The sequence below is a fragment of the Phoxinus phoxinus genome (genome assembly GCF_949152265.1).
Source record: "Phoxinus phoxinus genome assembly, chromosome: 19".
Taxonomy (NCBI): domain Eukaryota; kingdom Metazoa; phylum Chordata; class Actinopteri; order Cypriniformes; family Leuciscidae; genus Phoxinus; species Phoxinus phoxinus.
Genome location: NC_136894.1, coordinates 2294482 through 2312212, shown reverse-complemented (window position 1 = coordinate 2312212; position 17731 = coordinate 2294482). Strand labels below are relative to the sequence as shown.

The following is a 17731-nucleotide window of genomic DNA, read 5'->3' as shown; positions in this document are numbered from 1 at the left end:
CCCCTGCTTGTCGACTCTGAGGTCGAGGCACATCGGGGGAATCAATCATGTATGATCGCCACTCGCCTTTGTAGCTCGGATAAGGAAAGAACAGGAGGCTTGGGATGGCTAAGTGTTTCAGTGTGAGAGAACGAACATATTTCTCTGGTACCCTTTAAAAGCTGTAAAATTATTTATGCAAAAACGCAGCTCCAACAAAGCCGCCTGAATCTCGCCTTTGGCTCTGCACCATATGTTCTGGGGGAAGAAACAGGAGATGCATATTTTCACGAATGTTTGACACTGGGGGCCGGAGTTAAAGCTAAAACAAATCTTATGTGTTGCTTAACTTCAGTTAATGCCCTGTGATGGACGGTGTTAAAATGCAAGCGTCAGGCCGGCTGTCTGTCTGAAGAGAGGACGGGATAAACGGCAGATATAGAAAGAGTGCCCTCTACTGCTGGACCCGGTCAGGCCCTCGCCGCACAGGACATCTCTTCTGGAGAACTTTGGATTGTTCTTTTTTTTAAACGGACATTGCTTGATTTATCAGTTGGCTGTGAGTTCTTGACTTTTCTGTTTCAAATATCAAAGTAGAAGAGAGACAATAAAAGTCTAATACTAAAGCCTTACTACAAAACAACTGAGAAAACGGGGATTAAGTTTGGTGGTCCTGCACATTTAATAATAATAATAATATTTAAGCATTGCACAGTATGTATGAAGAAAAGTAGAAAAGTAGATATTGTAGCAGACATAGCTTTTTGTGTTTCTTACATTTTTTTGTAAAATAAATCAAGAAAAAAAAAAAAGTATGACACTAAAATGTGCAAACCCACCACAATAAATACACACAAAGAATTGATAAAAATCTTATAATAAATGTGCACGCCACTCAAATGTGCATAACGCAAAATTAAAATTATTTCTACAAAAATCAGTCACATTTTATATAAAAAATAAGACCAAATATAATAATTGTGTATGACACTAAAATGTGCAAAAACACACACAAACACACGCACGCATAAACACACGCACGCATAAACACACACACACACACACACACACACACACACACACACACACACAATATTTCTAAGAAATGTGAATGACAAAGATAAAACGGAAATAAATTATATAAAAAGTCATATTTTGCATAAAACAAATAAAAAATAAACCAGAAAAAAATATAATAATTGTGTACGACAATAAAATGTGCATGACACAAAAAGAAAATGAATTTGTATTAATAACAAAAAGTTGTATTTTGTATACAGTACATTGTATATAAATACATATTTTGTAATAATTATAATAGCTAGCTCTATCTTTGTAATGTGGTGTAAGTGCCTCAGAGATAGAGATAAAGACCCATGTGTGAAACAGAGAAAGTAGTTTTTTTTAAACACTGAAAGGTATTTAATGCTCAGATGAGCTGGAGGGTCGGTCTCGCTTTGATTTATTTCTATCTTTTGGGCTTTCTTGTTCCAGCGGGGGGTCAGAGTTCAGAATCTGAGAGAACTTTTAGGAGAACGCTCGACATGTTCTTTCTGCGTCCCACATAGAAAAGTTTCAAGACGGTGAGTTTTATGTCGGGCATTGACACACGGCTACGGCGCATGTCGGGTCCTATTATTATTAGAAGATAAAATCTGACAGACATTTATTATTGCAATGTGTTCTGGCATGAGGAGTCCAGACCTCCATTTAGGGCTCTCTACAGTGTGCTTTTATGAGGTGCTATTATGAAATGATTTCTGTACAGCATATAAAAGTTTTTATTCAAAAGTATAAAAATACTACTGGAAACTGACTGCCAGGCTGACATGAAGGACACAGTCTCCGCTGGCCCGCATTACAGCGCCGTCACTCGATTATTTATCAAACCAAGAACCTGAAAGACTGCAAGACATGTCCTCCTAAACAGCGTCTTTCCTCGGCTCCACGACTCGAACTACTGAAGATGACTCGGCATCTTACAGCAGAAACCAGAAACATCACGCAAACAAATCCTGCAGTGTTTCGAGGGATCCTGAGGGCTTCGTGAGACGTCTCTACATCTTGTTTATTAGCTTCTAGTGGAGTGTGACGTGTACACAACCTGATGGTCCACTGCAGAAGCTACTTTACAGTAAAAGAACATAGAGAAGAGCAAAAAAACACTGTCCATTCAGTCCACCGCTGGCTTTAGATCATCTCACCACACAGTTTAAGTTTCATCAAAGATGAGCACTGAGATAGAACTAATAAAATACAGATCCCCATAAATGCGTATGCTAGTTTTGTAGACATGCCCAGGGAAATTCACCAATACTACAGTAGATGCAATCATCGTACAAACGTGAATAAAACAACAACTTCTCTCTTTTCAAGAAGAGGAGAGTATCAGCCCCCATTATGGATTGAAGGTTTATGGCCATAACCAAATATTCCAGAACCAATGATTATTATGTATTTCCTTCATTAACGTTCTGGATTGTATTCAGTCATATTGCCATATTAAAATCTGCTACCATCAAGAAGATCACTGTGACTTACAATATTTTCAGTCGGCAATCAACTTTCAAATGCATGACTCATTCTTTCCTGTGATTATTGAAATGTTTTCAGTGGTTTACATGTCACTTCTGTATATAGGCTCTGGAGAGACACACAACATGCCTCAATCACACTAAATACAAGATATGGGTATATAATTGGGTATATAATTATTGTACACAACAGTTCAAAAGTTTGGGGAGAGTAAAATTTTGTAACTTTTCAATTGATAATAATCAGAAATGTTTCTTGATCAGCAAATCAGAATGATTTCTGAAGGATTATGTGACACTCAAGACAAAAATCCGCTTTGCATCACAGGAATAAATTACATTTTAATATATATTAAAATTGAAAACCATTAAAAAATGTAATAAGAATATTTCAGGATTTTACTGTATTTTTGATCAAATAATTGCAGCCTTGCTCAGCATAAGAGATGACTTTCATAAACATAAACAAATTAAAAAAATCATACCGCCCCCAAACTTTTGAACGGTAGTGTTTTCAAATCAATGTCTATTCCTCGACATTACAAAATAAAATCGTTAAGGAGACAAATCATTATTTGTAACTGGAATCAGAACCAAGACAATCCAAAAAAAACATAAGAGTAGTAGAATTAATATTCCTATAATACAGCTAATATTTGCATATAAATGTGGTAATTCCCCAATAAAAATAAAAATATGTCGGTGCATTCATTAAAAATACTTTGAAAGACATGAAATTCAGCAAAAAAATTTGAACAATCAAGCCACCTGAGCAATAACTACCAGAATTCTCATAAATATCTCATAGTTCTCTCAGTGTACTTGTAAGCAGCCATGACTTTAGGCCTGAAGAATAACTGAAGCCACTCTCATTAAATCCCTCTTCCCTCTGCGTTTAATATCAATGTGATCTCAGTTGTAAAGCTATCAAAAATGGTTTCCGTTTCCCTTAAAGCCACGGCCACCCCACTTCTTCTGTCTCAGGAACCCAGAGCAAAGACTGATGTGAGCATCAGCTGCACCAATGCATGATGGAACTCCAACATAAATGTCAAAGTTAGAAAAACTTACGGCGTGAGGAAGCGTATTTACTCCAGACAGTGTTTAATGTGGGGCAGTAAATAGAGCGTACAGTATTTCACAGGCCTGGCTGTGAAGCGCTCATTGATCGCAGACTCTGTGATGAGGCAGATGTGAGGGGTCAAGTTAGCAGGACTCGAGCCACCAGGTGCCATGGCCCCTGAAAGAGCCTGTTGTGATCCGGTGCCTGACCGCTTTACCCCAGTCGACCACACTGATTCAGTCGGCCCCTGTATCCGAGTCTGTGCCACCCAGGCACTGCTCCCGAAAGCCCGGGGCCACCGAGCGCTTCCAACACTGCATATCAAGACAGGAAAAACCCAAACACTCACAGACTTGACCCAATTCTGAAGGAGCTCCAAAGATTAGAAGGCGAAGGCAACGTTAAGTCCGTGCACAATACTGCTTCTGTTTCTCCGGCTTAATTACTCACATGTTGTCGAGTCTGTTTACTCGTCATGTTTATCCAGACATCATTTCAAAGAAAGTAGAAGAACACTAGAACACTTTCAAGCCTGCAGACAAAGCTTTACGTACAGCCACAGATGGACATTCAGAACGACGAGGCAATAAAGCAAATCAAATGAAGTCATTTTGTGACCGAGTCTAGAAACGACCAGTTTCTTTTCTTTAGGCACAAACTTTCTAACCCAAAAATAAATAATACATTTTATGTATTTAAGCAGAAAGTGTGTGTATAGTAAGTGCAACAGTGTCCACCCACTTTTTCAGTGGCCTTGTTTCCGAAAGTATTTTTCCAATTCATTTTTCTCAGAGATTTTTAAAGCTACACTGTGTAGGATTTTCTCCCATCTAGTGGTGAAATTGTATATGACTACCAACTGAATATTACTTTCTAGCCCCTCCCATCCCGAGGGCGCTTTAACTCCTACGGTGGCTGTATTATTTCAAATCTACCGGCAGTCGTGAGTAATCTCCCCCTCGTGTTCTTCACGGTGCCACTGAGTGTAAAAACGTGAAAGGCGAAGCTTGAATTTCCAGGTATGTCCATCTTTGGCTAATGTATTTTCAAGATGGAGGCGCAACATGGCTTCCACCATTCGAGCAGCTCACCCGTATGTATTATAAATGGCAGATTCTACGCTTACGAGAATACTTGATTAGTTGGTGGAAGTAATTACACACGAATGAGCACATATAATTTTGAAAGAACAAAGTGTTTTTTTTACAAAATTAACAAAATTACACAGCTTAAAAAAGTTATAAGGTATGAATCAAATCAACCAGCCTCGAGGTTTATCACAACACTAAAAACTTTGATTTGAAGCAGAAAAGTATGTATATAATTATGTCATAATTCTCTGACTGTTAGATGTTTTTGCAGAATCATGGGTAATGTAGTTTTTCACCAGGAATTATGCTGTTAAACATGATTGTTTAAAAAAGAATAAATAAATAATTAGGGCAGATGGCTTTAACAAAAGCATTTACCACTGATTAACATCCTTGTAGCTCAAAGTAAGTCTGTCTTTAAACGTTAAAAAATATATATAAAAAATTCACCCTTCCAAACAATATGACTTTTAAAGGCTTTGGTAATGCAGAAAGAGATATTTAACAGAATGGCCCAAGATGTTTTTTTTCCATACTATGAAGGTGAATGGGAACTAGAAACAACATAGTCACCATTCACTTCACTGTATGGAAAAGAGCAGCTTGGACATTCTGCTAAACGTCTCTTTTTGTGATCCACGCGAGAAAGAAATTAATCCGTCTCGACTGGGGTTTTAAGGTTGTGCCAGGAGCCATTGTGTCCGTCTCGGGTTTTAAGGTCAGGTGTTTGTTAGGACTGTGGGAAGTAGGGCTCCCAGCTGGTGCAAAATTACTTCCATAGGGCCATTAGCTGGCTTCAGGGTATGGTGAAGGCCAAAAGGGCTATTCCCTCGGGATCCTCGCCTGACAGCGCGGAAATGAAGCGATCAAACCGAAGCTGCTACGCTGTCACCTCTCCATTCATTTGAACTCTGTTTCTGCGAATTGTGGGTGGGCTGGCGAGGCGTTTGCACTGATGTTTTCTTAGTTTCCCCCTTACCGAGTGCAGCTTCTGATAGAGGCCACACGCGTTGCACACGTAGCCGCCGTTGGCATTCTTCCTCCACAGCGAGGTCTTGGTGGTCAGACAGTTGGCGCAGAAGACCCCCGAGCCCCGCCGTCTCTGAAATCATAAAAAAGAAAGAGAGCCAAAATGAGTTTAAAAAACAAAAAGCGAGCTGCAGAGAAAAAGAGGGATTGAGATTCAAGCTCAGCATGGAGATGGGAGCTGAATGTAAAAGAGAGCAAGAAAGGTATGAAAACTCCCAGGACTCAGTAGGGTGTAGCTGGATTTGACAGCTCTGATGGTGGCATGCACAATGCGTCCAATCAGAAAGCCAGGATAAGGCATGATTAATAGAACCAAGCTGATTCCAACACTAATTAACCTTCATGTGATGTATAGGCTTTGTAAGATACCACTGTGTCAGCGACAACACCGCCAGCTTCAAACTGGGTCGCTCGCACCGGACTGACATAAATATTTTGATCTTTCAATAAATGTCTCTTCTCAAACACATGCATGACGTGAACCTTTAAATACATGGCTGCAACTCGAAATATCTAGTAGCTTGAAATATTGCACTCTACTGTGAGAGAAGGGGAAAACATAAACTCAAGTAGGGGAAAAAAAGGAGAGAGATATAGCCGCATGAATCATCCGCCGGGAACGGACAGAACTAAAAGTGAATCCCGAGAGTCAGCCGAGGCGAATCACAGGAATTATCTCGATTATGGCCCCTGTAAAACTCGTTTAGGCTTATAGAATGTGTACGATTTATTTAGCCTAACTTCAGACGGCTTGCGCAGGGAGCACATTGCTCCTGCCAGAAAAGTACAATGCTCCTAATTGTGCTCGAATACATTTAGAATGGAAAGCTTTCTGCAGACATAATTTTGGCTTCGAGTCGGTAGAGCTTTTTTGGCAGGGAAAGGGGCACTTGATTCATCGGGCGTTTCACAACGTATCAGTAAAAAGTTTTGGGGCGCCGCCAGCTTCCTATAGGGTAATTTTTCCGTCCAGATGCGCCATTGGAGGGCCTGCAACAGCTAAACTAATTATGATCTCACCTTCGCTGATGCTCGCTCACTCTACGGTCCGACATCTCCCATTAATCATAGATATGTAGAAAATGAATGTGAAAAGAGAATGAGGGACGGTAGCCCGCACGACCATAAAGAATAAAAATGATGGCAATAACTTAATGAGATGGAGCAATGTTTTCCATGAGCTATCAGCAAATGCAAAGTCACTGACAACTGGCCTTTGCAACCGCAGAGCATCATTCTCATACACGCAGCATCTCAAGCAAAGAGGGAGGGATCTCTCGCCCTTATTGTGCACATAAAACAAGAGTTACTCGTTGAAGATTCATAAACACTTTTCTAATGGCTCTCCGCCGCGAAAATGACTCGATCCTTACATTAAAGAGATAGTTCTCTCAAAAACAACTCACCCTCAAATTGTTCCAAAACTGTATGATTTTCTTTCTTCTGTTGAACACGAAAGAAGATATTTTGAAGAATGTTGGTATTCAAACGGTTGATGGTAGCCATTGACTTCCATAGTAGGAAAAAAAATACTATGGAAGTCTATGACTATACCGTCAACTTTCAACAATCTTTAAAATATCTTATTTTGTGCCCAACAGAAGAAACAAACTTATGACAAAACTATCCCTTTAAGCTTTACACTTACCAAAATCAATAGTTGTATCCCGTACAAAAAGCATGTTGATGGTTTTAGATGGTAATGCTATCAGCACTTCTATTAAATATGTAAGTTTGTAATTCCAGACGTATGACTTTATTTCTTCAGTGAAACAAGATATTTGGGAGAGACTAAAATATTTTTCTAAATATCTTCTTTTGTGGTCTGGAGAAAAAATAAATATTCATACAGGTTTGGAACAACATGAGTATGCATATTTTTAGGGTGAACTATCGCTTTAAGAGTGCAAGATGTCAGGCATATCCTCCAACACAAACCCACAATACCTTGCTGGAAGATTATCTCAAAATCGAATTATGGCTCATTTACGTCAAAATCAGTGCTTTCTTACAACCTTTAAGCGAGAATGTATATATTTTCTGATCTCAGTGGGTTTTTTTAGAGGGCCACATGCTAGTCCTGACAGTTTAGACATGATTGATTGATTTATTCTTTCCTATCCTGTTCTAGCGTTACAAGCCAAACAAAGTGTCCGTCATCAGCTATGTGGATTTCTCTCCCTGGCCTTCTGGGCTCCAGAGCCAAATCACTCACACGTGTTCTGCAGTCCTTCCCTGCACAACAGCCGCAGAGAGTTCATATACATGCAACCTACACACATCTGATCATTTATCTTGTTGGTCATATCATTCATTTGTGCTGGGCCTCCTGTTTAGCCATCCAGAAAGCTTATATGGTTAGTGAGCCAAAAGTGTTGGATTTAAAAGGGAATGAATCAAAAGGTCAGACACTTAGGCTGATCGTATCTGCATCTGTGTGATAATGGCTGTTTCAATGTTAGAATTAATCAGACTCTTGTATTTACACCATTCTTATCAACGGGCAGAGTCAAAAAAATGTGGAACTAGCTACAGTAAAATTAATTAATGAACATTAAGTTTATGTTCACTGTATAACCCAATGCCTTGCATATTATTTTAAATGTACCATGATTCAGTTCAACCAACAACTTACATTTACAACGCGGCAGGAACTTGCTAATAAACGACCAACTATACACACACTAGACACAGAGATTGCAACAACAACTGGCTGGACTAATATCAGGTCAGAGGGACTTCCAGAACAATCCAAAGTTAGTCTAAAGGAAAAATACATAAAATAAGCAAATATGGCACAAGCATTACATTATAAGTATGAGGGCAGGGTCGAATAAAGTGGGAGTGTGAAAAAGTTGAGATGTGAATGTCTGTGAGGAGGGGGTCGTGGGTCAATTACACAGGAAAGCCCAGAAATAGCCTTCCCCTGTCGAACGGTGCAAAATCCCAGACTTCCTTTTCAATTATCAACTGGACCGCCATCTGTAAAAACGAATGCGTACCTTGCCTTGCCAGGTTGTGTCGTTTTATCTCTTTCTCCCTCCATTACATCTCAGAAAAAGGACAAGTTGGCAAGGGAAAAAAGAATAATAAAAAACCCCGCACATTTGACTGGCTCGCTGCAGCTGCTCACCAAAGGAAAAGGAGGGGAGGCGAACGAGAGAAAGCCCTGATTGTCTTTGTTTTCCCAAAGTGTGGGGCGATTTTTCTCGCCTGCCACGTCTGGCCGTGCTGTGAGGTGATGCATTGTTTTTTTTCCGCGGGCTAGAAGGGCCGTAGAGATCCCAGGTCCTGTCTGATCCCGGGCCTGCTCCACTTTATCACTGTATCTGCGTGATCCTGCTATCCGTCACGGCATTCGCTACAGGAGCCATGCATTATCACACGGCACTGTCACTGCTTAAAACACCACCAATCATAATCAGAACAAACTTTGTCATACCTTTCATCTGCACTCGGGATGAGGCGTCATAATAAGCTAGATTATTTCTACATTTCCATGCAGACAAAGGTATGTGCACAGGTATACGGGCAGGGTTAGAGGTTCTCGCCGTAAACAACAAAATGGCTGTTCTTGTTTGCATTGCGGGCTGTGATGAATGACCGTGCTGCACTCTGGTGCTTTCTGTGGGTGTAGCCTGTGCGTTCTGTTTGTGCGTGATTGATTACGCATGCCTAACACTAGGCGCTCTAGGGAGTCAGACTAATTCGGTCCTGGTGAGAGGAATCTGAAGTAATTAGAGGCAGGACCTAATTACATCTATTTATTTAACAAGCATGTTCCCACAATCCCATAAAGCTCTCCATTAAAAGCTTCAAGTCTCAGGTGAAAGAGGCGGGGAAGAAACAGCACACCTTTCTGTCTTAAACCTATTATGGTAATCAGCTGCTCTCGAGGTTTCGCACCCATTGTGAACTTTCGGCACTAAACAATGCGCGGTCTATGAAAAATGACCTGAAAATAATAGCTTTCAGCACCGGGGAGATTTTCAGCGCTCTGCAACGTCAATCCAACAGTCAGTTCTGGTGAGGTGGACAGCAAAATCATGCCTAAAAGCAGAGACAGTGAAAATGACGAGGGGAAGCAAGCGATGCTTGGAGACTGAGACACATCACAGATCATGTAATATGGGAAAATAAGGGATAATAATGCATTTGGCATGCCGTCTGGATGTAAGAGCGAGGATTCTTTGCTTTAAAGGGGGCGATTTGCACACAAAGCTGGTGAAATGAAATTACATGTAATTCACTTAGGCAATCCGCGGGGCCTCTTACATTAAATAAACAATTATTTAATCAGTTGCGGGGAAATTAGGTGAACCCCTACTGACAATTTCAATTTCTGAAATCCTGCATCAACTTTTCAAGGCTCAGGCGGTTCCATCGAAACGCCATCGGCAAACATCTGGATACAATTGCAGACATATCGAACCATCAAGTCCTATCTTAGGTGGATGTTTTACCGGGTTTACGCAGATCCGAAGTCTCTCGCTGAAATGGAGTCCTAATTATATAATTCAGTTTGATAAATAAGGTTTAATATATTCCGTGAAAGCTTCATTCCTCCTAGAATCTGGGAGGCCACGGATCAGGGTAATATTCCCACATCACATCCTCATTTCTTCACGATGCTCTCAATATGCTTCACGTCAGGAAGAAGTCTATAAAAAGTAATAAGGAGGACGGTATCAAATCATCTGTAGTCAATCGGAAGAGTTTTTAGCAATTTTTCAATTAGGTATGGGCGAGCGGGGCTAGTTGTCACACCGTTTACTACGAATAATATTTATGAGTACGTTCTACTTTGTTGAATGTCTGTAAACTTAATTTCTGCAAGTTTAAAGTCTGTGTCTATAAAAGTTGTTATTGCCCAGAAAAAGAAGAAGTGTTTTTACTTAAAATGGCCCGAAGGTGAATCTGCCATTAAACAGCCTAAATAGAGATAGCCTAAATATATAATAGTAAAACAACACACATTTGGACTTTTGACTCAAAATCTTAATTAGATTTTAGAAATAAAAAGTGAATTAGAAACCTTATAGCAGGCTCTCAACCAGGTCTCAATCAGTAAACAGGTCTCGAAATGACTTACAATTTAAAATAAGCATTAAAATAAGCTAAAATAAGTATATATTTTTTTTATTCATGTCCTCAATAAGGGGACATGTCCCTTTTTTTTTCTTTGAAGAACCAGGGTTTTCACTTTCTTGGAAAACCAGGATACATAAGGTAGCCTAATTTTAAAAGTGTGATTTCTAGACTTATTTTAAAATGAATTTATATTTTTATGCCAAAATCTACTGTATTTTATCGGATAGGCCTTAAGTCCTTATGGATAATCCTTTCCAGTAAAAAAGGAAAAGCCATGTAAATTCATTGGTTTTAAAAAGTGGGATCTCAGAGCAAACATTCAGCTCTTAAAACTTTAAGAGATTTAAAAAGTAATTTAGGGAATATTGTTGTGGACAATGCTTGAGAACCACTTGCAAGTTGCAACTGTAGATTCACCACGAGGATCTAGAAATGCATGTACAGTAAACGGAAGAGAGAAACCTGCCACAGCTGACCAGTTCCCTCAGCTTATATTCAAGCCGCTAACACCAAAACTCTCAGAGGAGACGGGCTTCGGCTTTCCGTTCAAAGACAGCCCTTCTGTTATCTCCATCCAAATCCCCATCCATGCCTTTTGTCCTGCCCTGCGCCGTACCCCGCTGCTACACGAGACCATCTGAGCCTCGGCTTTCTCTCCAGATCAGATCGAATCGGAGGACATGATCAAAGACAGACGGGTCTCTATCTGGAAGTGTGAAGCGCAGATATCCATTTGCACTCACAGGGCTTATGGTTGCAGTCATGAGAGTCGCCTAATGTACTGCAAAAATCAAAGGCCTCCTTCCTTCTCCTGCAAATAGAATACGGCTTTATGTATTCTGGAATAATCTATTCCAGAGGCCGAACAATACTCCGGTCTCTCCTTACCGCTACAAAGGCATTAGGCCTTTTGACACTATCGCTACACCCGTATCCCTTATCTAGGTCTTCCTTAGATATGTGGTATCCTCTTCTGAGAATCAGTTCTGAGGACAAATCCTGGAGAGGATATCCGGAGACGCCACGGCTGGCCTCTAAATGTGTCATCTGTCATCTCTGTAAGGTTCTCTTCAATGCTGTTTGCGTCGAGTCGACTCGTCCTGGATGTCATAACATGAGGCCAGCTGACCCGAGACAATAGTTAAAGTGACTGACAATGACAGGCAGGGAAGGAGAGCACAGAGTTCAGGCATGACTTCACCAGCACACCTGCTCGAGTGTCAGAGGCCGAGGGGTTAGTGCCTCATCTTTCCTGGATCTACAAGTCAACATCGTCTACAAGTTCGGTTAAATCATCAAAATATGAGGAAGATATTGTATGTTTTTAAAAATGTATGTTAAAATACACTGTACTTGGTTAAGGTATATCAGACAAAATGATTTGGCAAAAAAAAAAAAATCTATGCACAATAAATGTGTAGATCTGAATATTATTTGAATATGAGTACATATATGGGTCAATGACTTTTTTTGTGGTATGAATCTATTCTTTTTTTTATTTTTATCCAGAAATACATTAAATATGCATTTTATACATACATCAATTTCTGGATAAAAATATATTGTGGTCATTTTGGAGGGCATAAAAGCAAAACAAATCGAATTATATAAATTCTAAAAAGCCACATTAAAACAATCCTTTAACAGTAGTTTGGTAAAAAAATGTAAAGTCTCTTAAAATATCAGATAACATAATAATAATAATATAAAATATAATATAATAATATGACCTTTAGCATAAAGGTTAGTTCAAGCCGAATAAAAACAAAAAAATAAAACTTAATTATAATATAATATAATATAATATAATATATGACATTTAGCAGCAGATATATAGGAAGGATTGAGAGGTATCTTATAAAATAAGACTTCACTCTGAAAGTTTCTGCCAAATATTTTCAATGTGCAGGCCCAGGGCAAACAATCAGACTTTTTTTTTCTTCTTCCCTAAACTATATAAAATAGAGACTGTGGGAACTGCCACTAGCACAACTGTGGCACACTTTGCTTTAATAGTGTGTGCTGTAATATTGTGTGGAAAGAAGGACATAGAAACCTCAATTCCCCTTGCCCTGGAGGGAAACACAGGCCACAGAGACATGTGAGGCGGTCTGTGTGTGTCTATACTACACAACACCTGAACGTGAGCTGCCCGTACACTAACAATGACAGACATTTTCCACTCAACTACTGTTTCTCTGCTGTACATTTCACATAAGCTTGCTAAATAAAGCCGTGGGCTGCTGCTGTACATTTGTGGCTTTGCAACACACAAGTTACGAGAATGCCACTGTTGAGAATGAGCTGAAAAGAAGTAAACCACATGCACACACACACACACACTGAGGTGTTCACACCTAGCAAAAGCACACAAACTCTCGTCTTCCATTTACGTGCAATTAAGCCAACTGAAAAATACTCAAAAATATAACCAGGGCTTTTCAGCTCATATCAGTTTCACTGTCAGACATGAAGCATCACAATAATTGCCCTGTAACTCAGAACCCAATATTTTACTGTGCTCAGAGAAAATATCGAATTCACAAGGATAACACTCATACGCTTCACCTCAGAGAACAGTCTGGCAAACGTACCCACTCGAAAGCAGAGAGAGAGAGAGAGAGAGAGAGAGAGAGAGAGAGAGAGAGAGAGAGAGAGAGAGAGAGAGAGAGAGAGAGAGAGAGAGAGAGAGAGAGAGAGAGAGAGAGAGAGAGAGAGAGAGAGAGAGAGGAGAGAGAGAGAGAAGAGAGAGAGAGAGAGAGAGAGAGAGAGAGAGAGAGAGAGAGAGAGAGAGAGAGAGAGAGAGAGAGAGAGAGAGATTGTGTGGTGGTGTAGGCAGTGACTGCGTGGGATCTGATATAGCAGTGACACCATTTCACTTGATAAACATGGTCAGATCTCGCTGATCCTGGATCAGGGGTTCGTGGTAGGCGACAGACATTAGGTATCTGAATAACACTGACTGTTGGAAGGATTTTGGAGATTTTTGTGGTTTTTTTTTTTTTTTTTTCCTGAAAGCATAAGGCTATATTATAATTAACGGCAACATGTCATTTGTGCATTTGTCAGATGTCCAACATTATTTTAAAATGGTCTTTTATTAGATTTGCATCATTATATTATACAACAGTGCATGATGGGACACATTAGCAGAAATATACTTGGCAACTTTTGAATGTGAATAATGAACCACATTTCCCTGATTGTACTTTAATTACTTGAAAAGCTCAACTTTTATTTGTTCTCTTACTTTCATCTCTTGGTATTCACTTAAAAGTGATATGAAAAGTTACTTTCATAACTCAAAAAAAAAAAAAAAAAAGTCATAATGCACCGAGATGAAGTTGTTGAAGGAGATATTAACAAAAGTACATTTTTAATATATTTTAACAGCTTTTGCATGTGCATCTCCATAACTACCACATATCAAATCAATGCCATGTTATTCAATACATACTAATTAAGGTGATATTTATATATCAGATATCTCATACCAGTTTTATACCTCAAATGTACATTTCCATATAACCTAATTATGACTACACATACTGTATGTATGCATGCACACTCTAAATTATAAACATCTCAAAAACATGTCTAACAACTGAACATGTTAGCAATATATTGCAGACTTGCGTATTAAGAGTGTCATGTGATATTAGGAGCAGCTTAACTTTGTCATCATGAGAAAGAACCGACATTAGTTACAAAGCAATCCAATAGAACGTATGCAGGATGACTTAAAAGTCACAGGAAAACCGGGAGAGAAAAGGGGGGTAAAGTAGATGAAGAAATGATAAGCTGTGGGAAGGCAATGCCCCACTAAGCTAAAATTAGCAGTCGCTCGACAAACTCCAAGAGGCTCAGACTGAGAACCTCCATCATGTTGCCCAGAAATCATTCACACACTCCGAGAACACACTCATGACGTTCAGCCAGCAACTAGCACTAATGAAGCCTCCACGGAGCCTCTATAGTTCAGCGGCCATCGGTGCAAAACACTTTACATCGACACTGAGCTCAGACAAAACGCTCCTGACCGACTCCACGGCACAGTGGAGTTTGCTTGTGTGTTACAGGGACAGTTCACATGAAGTCATCATTTACTCACCCTGGTGTTGTTGTAATGCCGTATGCCCTTCTGTTTTTCCAGCCAGAGTTTTAAAAAAGACACACAGAATGATCTCATGCGACACGAGTCGTATATTCAAGTGTTCAGGGTGGACACGATAGGGCAGGGATAGGCAACTCCGGTCCTGGAGGGCCACTGTCCTGCAGAGTTTAGCTTCAGCCCTGTTAACAACTCACCTGCTGCCTGTGTCTATTCTAGTAATCCTGAAAACATTGATTGCCTAGTTCAGGTGTTTAATTAGGGTTGGAGCTAAACTCTGCAGGACAGTGGCCCTCCAGGACCGGAGTTGCCTATCCCGGCGATAGGGTTTGGTGAAAAACAAACTGGAATTAAATGTATTATTTAATGAAAATCCTGACCTTGGCCGTTGGTCACATTCATGAGACTCTTAGTGTCGCAGTTCACTCCGACACGGCCAGAAAAACACACAAGTTGTGAGAAATCAAGATCGATAAAAACGTGACATGAAATACAACGCCTAGAAATCCCCCAAAAACTCTTTTGTACTGGAACCTCTTTTGTACTGGAACTCTGGTTGTCAGAACCACAGATTATTGAACTCGATAACTTCTTGTTACGACAAACACAACGGATATATTCACCTCAGAGAAGAAGGTTCACGGATTGTGTTTTGTTTCTGGTCGAGTCGGAGTGAACTGTGACACTAACTGAGTCTCATGAGCACAGAAGAGCTCGGACAAGCTCAGGATTTATGTTGAATAACACATTAAGGGTGCTTTCACACTTGATTCGATTCGAGATTCCTCCTCCCTGCTCCCACTGGAATGTGTTCACATTATATCATTTGTGTGTGAACCGTGAAGTGTTTGCATCATCATAGCAGCAGGTTGTTACTGAGTTACAGCGATGCAGGAGAAGGCAGATAAATGCACAGCGTTGCTCACCTCACTCATATATTTTTGGTTTTTGAACCTTTGGTTTTGTTTTTAAAGTCTATCTGCTGCAAATGTACTGCAAATATTCAAAAGAACGTGGGAGTCCATTCCTGCTAAAAGCGAGCAGAAATGATATATACCTTCTCTCTGCTTGCAGTGCCTCCGTCACGCTCGGCAGGAAAGTGAGTGAGAACAAGCACAGACACGTTTTGTCAATTATATTTATATAAAAGAAAAAAGTATATATAAATGTACTTTATATGCTAACGTGAAAGCTTTGTTTTCCCCCCCAACCGTATCATATACACCCAGAACACCTGGAATATACATGTCACATGGGATCATTCTTTGATGCTTTTGCGTCTTTTTTAAAGGCATACTATGCAGTTTCCGTTTTTGTCAAACAGCGACCCCTAGAGTTGCTGTGGAGTACTTGTATTTAACGTTACTGTCGTAAATACCACTCACGGCCTGATCCCCTAATGGTTTTCTTCATCGACTCTGCCATGATTCATGTCTGAAATGCGTGCTAGTGTCTGTCATAGAGACTGCTTCATATGATGTTGATGTATGTGACGTTGTGCCGTAAAGCAAGTCATAATTCTCGCGTGATTCTCGCAAGCTACTTTCCTGTAGCTCAAACAGTGGAGCGTTGGCGCTTGCAACGCCAATGTCATGGGTTCGATTCCCAGGGAAAGCAAGAACTCATACGAATGTAAATGTGTACCTTGAAATGCAATGTAAGTCGCTTTGGATAAAAGGGTCTGCCAAATGCATAAATGTTAAATGTAAATGTCACAAGATTTGGTGAGATCCCCTGCTTTGCTATCGGGATGATTCGTCCTACTACGAGTTCGTTTACCATCGAAATTACTTTAGCTGTTATATTAAGGCACAAATCTTGCATAGTGTGCCTTTAAAGTTTGATGATGTTGCTATCCACTGCCATTATATGGACGAGCATGAGTGCAAAATTGTATGAAAATTCTCCTTTTGTGGTCTGAAAAAAGGGCATAAGCATTAGAACAACACCAGGGTGAATAATTGATGCCTTCATTTTCAGGTTTGGTTGAAATGTCCCTTTAAGATCTACAAGAAAACAAAAAGGAGCGAAAATGAATAGGGAACATTTCAGACATTATAGTGATTTAACAGTACATGTTCATTGACAACACTGAAAAGCGGATCTCTATGTCTGTTTGCATCGGTAAAGTGCGGCTTAGCGAAACCACTGTACGATTTGATAAAATGAACAAGGCATGTTGATTATGCAGCAAGACTGGGGAATGTTGGGAAAAGTGTACTATCCGTGAGACCGGCTCCACGAGTCGAGTTTCATGTGTTGTAATTGCCTAGCAACCCTGGACAAGTGAGCTCTCTAAATCAGCTGCTAAAGACTGAGACTTTTGAGCAAGTTGAGTAAATTTCATTGTGCTAAATTTGGATAATTGCATGAGTTTTCAGGCACTGTGGTAATGAATGGCACTTTGTTGTATTAAATCCGGGGCTAAATGGCTGGAATACGGGAAAGGCTTATTGAGGCCAACACCTCCATCAGTCCGAGGCTCCACTAACACAATCAAGACATAATCAAGATCTGACTGAGAGGGACGTTCCTGGAACTGGGAGATTTCATGGAGAAATAGGAGGCAACAACAGACCATATTAATTATTGCAATATAAACATAACAGCATCATAATCTGACCATTTTGCATGGAGGAAAAATATAACACTCACTCACATTACCAGATTCTAGACTAGAATAAGAAAAAAAGAAAAAAAAAGAATACTAGTAGGGCTGACCATTTAATGTTTTCTATTTTAATATATTGATAGACTTGAGAAATTATGCTGAAAATTCAGCTTTGATCACAGGAATAAATGACATTTTAAATTATATAAAAACATAAAAAAG

General features: G+C 39.8%; 1 protein-coding gene across 3 annotated transcripts in view; it reads right to left on the bottom strand.

Moving 5' to 3' along the window:
• The window catches only part of trps1 (trichorhinophalangeal syndrome I), a 112284-nt gene that overhangs the window by 5282 nt on the left and 89271 nt on the right, over nt 1-17731 (bottom strand). For all 3 annotated transcript variants that reach the window (XM_079591278.1, XM_079591279.1, XM_079591280.1), the window contains exon 6: nt 5647-5769. In XM_079591278.1, coding sequence (XP_079447404.1) covers nt 5647-5769 — 123 coding nt within the window. The remainder of the gene's footprint in view (nt 1-5646; nt 5770-17731) is intronic.